The sequence below is a fragment of the Chrysochloris asiatica genome, unplaced genomic scaffold (genome assembly GCF_000296735.1).
Source record: "Chrysochloris asiatica unplaced genomic scaffold, ChrAsi1.0 scaffold00022, whole genome shotgun sequence".
In the NCBI taxonomy this organism is placed as follows: Eukaryota; Metazoa; Chordata; class Mammalia; order Afrosoricida; family Chrysochloridae; genus Chrysochloris; species Chrysochloris asiatica.
In genome coordinates, this window is record NW_006408540.1 from 26,269,382 (window position 1) to 26,271,396 (window position 2,015).

At 39.3% G+C, this 2,015-nt stretch overlaps 1 protein-coding gene across 1 annotated transcript in view; it reads left to right on the plus strand.

The window, feature by feature from the left end:
• Positions 1 to 2,015, plus strand: part of CDADC1 (cytidine and dCMP deaminase domain containing 1) — a 68,856-nt gene that overhangs the window by 25,877 nt on the left and 40,964 nt on the right. Inside the window, exon 5 of the mRNA XM_006837695.1 lies at positions 1,130 to 1,299. Coding sequence (XP_006837758.1) covers positions 1,130 to 1,299 — 170 coding nt within the window. The remainder of the gene's footprint in view (positions 1 to 1,129; positions 1,300 to 2,015) is intronic.

The window sequence follows — 2,015 nt, forward strand, 5'->3', positions numbered from 1 at the left end:
TATGATGTTCTTGATGTCATCCCACAACTCTTCAGGTCTTGAGTCTTTAGAGCATAGAGGAGCAGTTTTTAGTATACTTGGAGAAATAAGGAAAATATTATAATTTAACAATTGATAAAGCATTCGTATGAACAACTAATACACCACTGACCAAGAGAAATTATTTTAAAAACCACTGAAGAAGTCATGGCATGATAAACATACAAAATAGACTCAATAAATATTGAAGATGAAAGGAAAGCGCATTTTAAAATTTCCAATTAGTACACATGGCCACATTTTTAGCCCAACAACAGACATGTCTATGCAAAGTATGTTTAAAGTTCCTGGCTTTATTAACCAGTAGTACAACACAGCATATAAAAATAAGCTAATCAGTGGTCATCTATAGAGTGTACTTGAAGGCATAATGGAGTTGGTGGTGTACTGTGGAGTTGGTTCCGACTCATAGTGACCCTGCATAGGATTTCTGAGGCTATAAATCTTTACAGGAGCAGAAAGCCTCATTTTTCTCCTGTGGAACAGCTGGTAGTTTTGAAATGATGACCTTGAGGTTAGCAGCCAGGCTTATATAACCACTACGCTACTAGAGCTCCTTGATAGGATGTTGTTGTTGTTGTTAAGTGCCATCAAGTCGATTCCAACCAATAGCGACCCTGTATAGGGTTTCCAAGGAGCAGCTGATGAGCTTGAACCACCGACCTTGCAGTTCAAATGGCTTTGCATTCTGGCACATTAACCCACAGCGCCACATCAGGATGCTGGTATGGTGCTATGGTTAGGATAGGATAGGATAGGATAGGAAAGAAGAGTACAAAACTCTCTTTAGGGTCTTACCGTCTATTTGGAGAGCGGTATCTGAATCAATGAAACAATCTGTAGTTTAAGTAAGATAATATTTAATATACTACCATAGATATGTGACCAGCCTTCTTGGGATTGAGCACTGACAAGTCTACAGTGCAATGGGAGGCTCTAATACTGCATTTCTCAATGAAGCAGGTTTGTCATAGAAAATGTAGTTCATATTCTCTATACAAAGTGTGATGATAGACTTTTTAAATGTGCTGTAAAAGTGCCTTTTCAGAGTGTTGAAAACTAAGCTTTGTTGGTTTGCTCACTTTCATAGAAAAATTGTGATGGAACCGGAGCATTGTACTTCATCGGATGTGGCTATAATGCTTTTCCTGTTGGATCTGAGTATGCTGACTTTCCCCATATGGATGATAAACAGAAGGACAGAGAAATAAGGAAATTCAGATACATTATACATGCGGAACAGAATGCCTTGACATTTAGGTATGATATTCTTTTTTTATTTTTTTTAATGTTTAACTGTGAATTATGTGATAGTTTACAAGGGAGAACATTAGCTTTACATTCATACTATCTTATATTGTTTCATTGTTATGGTTACAATCCCCTCCATGCATCATCAACCAACCAAAGGGTATATACTGGAAGCCTGCCCCATGGTCGTCAGCACACAGCCCCTCTCCCTCTTTGTGTCTAAAGCCCGGAGCCATTCCATCTCTCCACGTCATCATCTCTGCCTCCATCTCTGGTGTCACTGCTTCTCTGGTAGGGTCCCGCTCTCTGCTCTTCTCCCTTGATGGTCCCAGGGACCTCCTCTCCTAGACTGCATAGGGTATGATATTCTTTTTGTATTGTTTTGTTTTGAAGGTTTTTATTGTGGATTGAGTCAAAGTTTACAGGGCATATCATCAATTTTACATTCAACAAATCAAATACCTTATTTCATTACAATAATTATAATCCCCTCCATGTACCATCAGTTAACAGTATTTCTCTCTATCCACTTTAGCTTTTTAAAAAACAAACAAAAACCCCACTCAGGCATATATAATAATTTACATCTCCAAAGGGCACATTCTGCAAGTCTACTCCTGGCCACCAGTTCTTAGTCCTTCTCTTCTTGGTTGATGAATCTAGAGTCCTCAGCCGCTCCCCGTCTCCAATCCTCCATCTCTGCCTCCATCTCTGGTGCTGCTGCT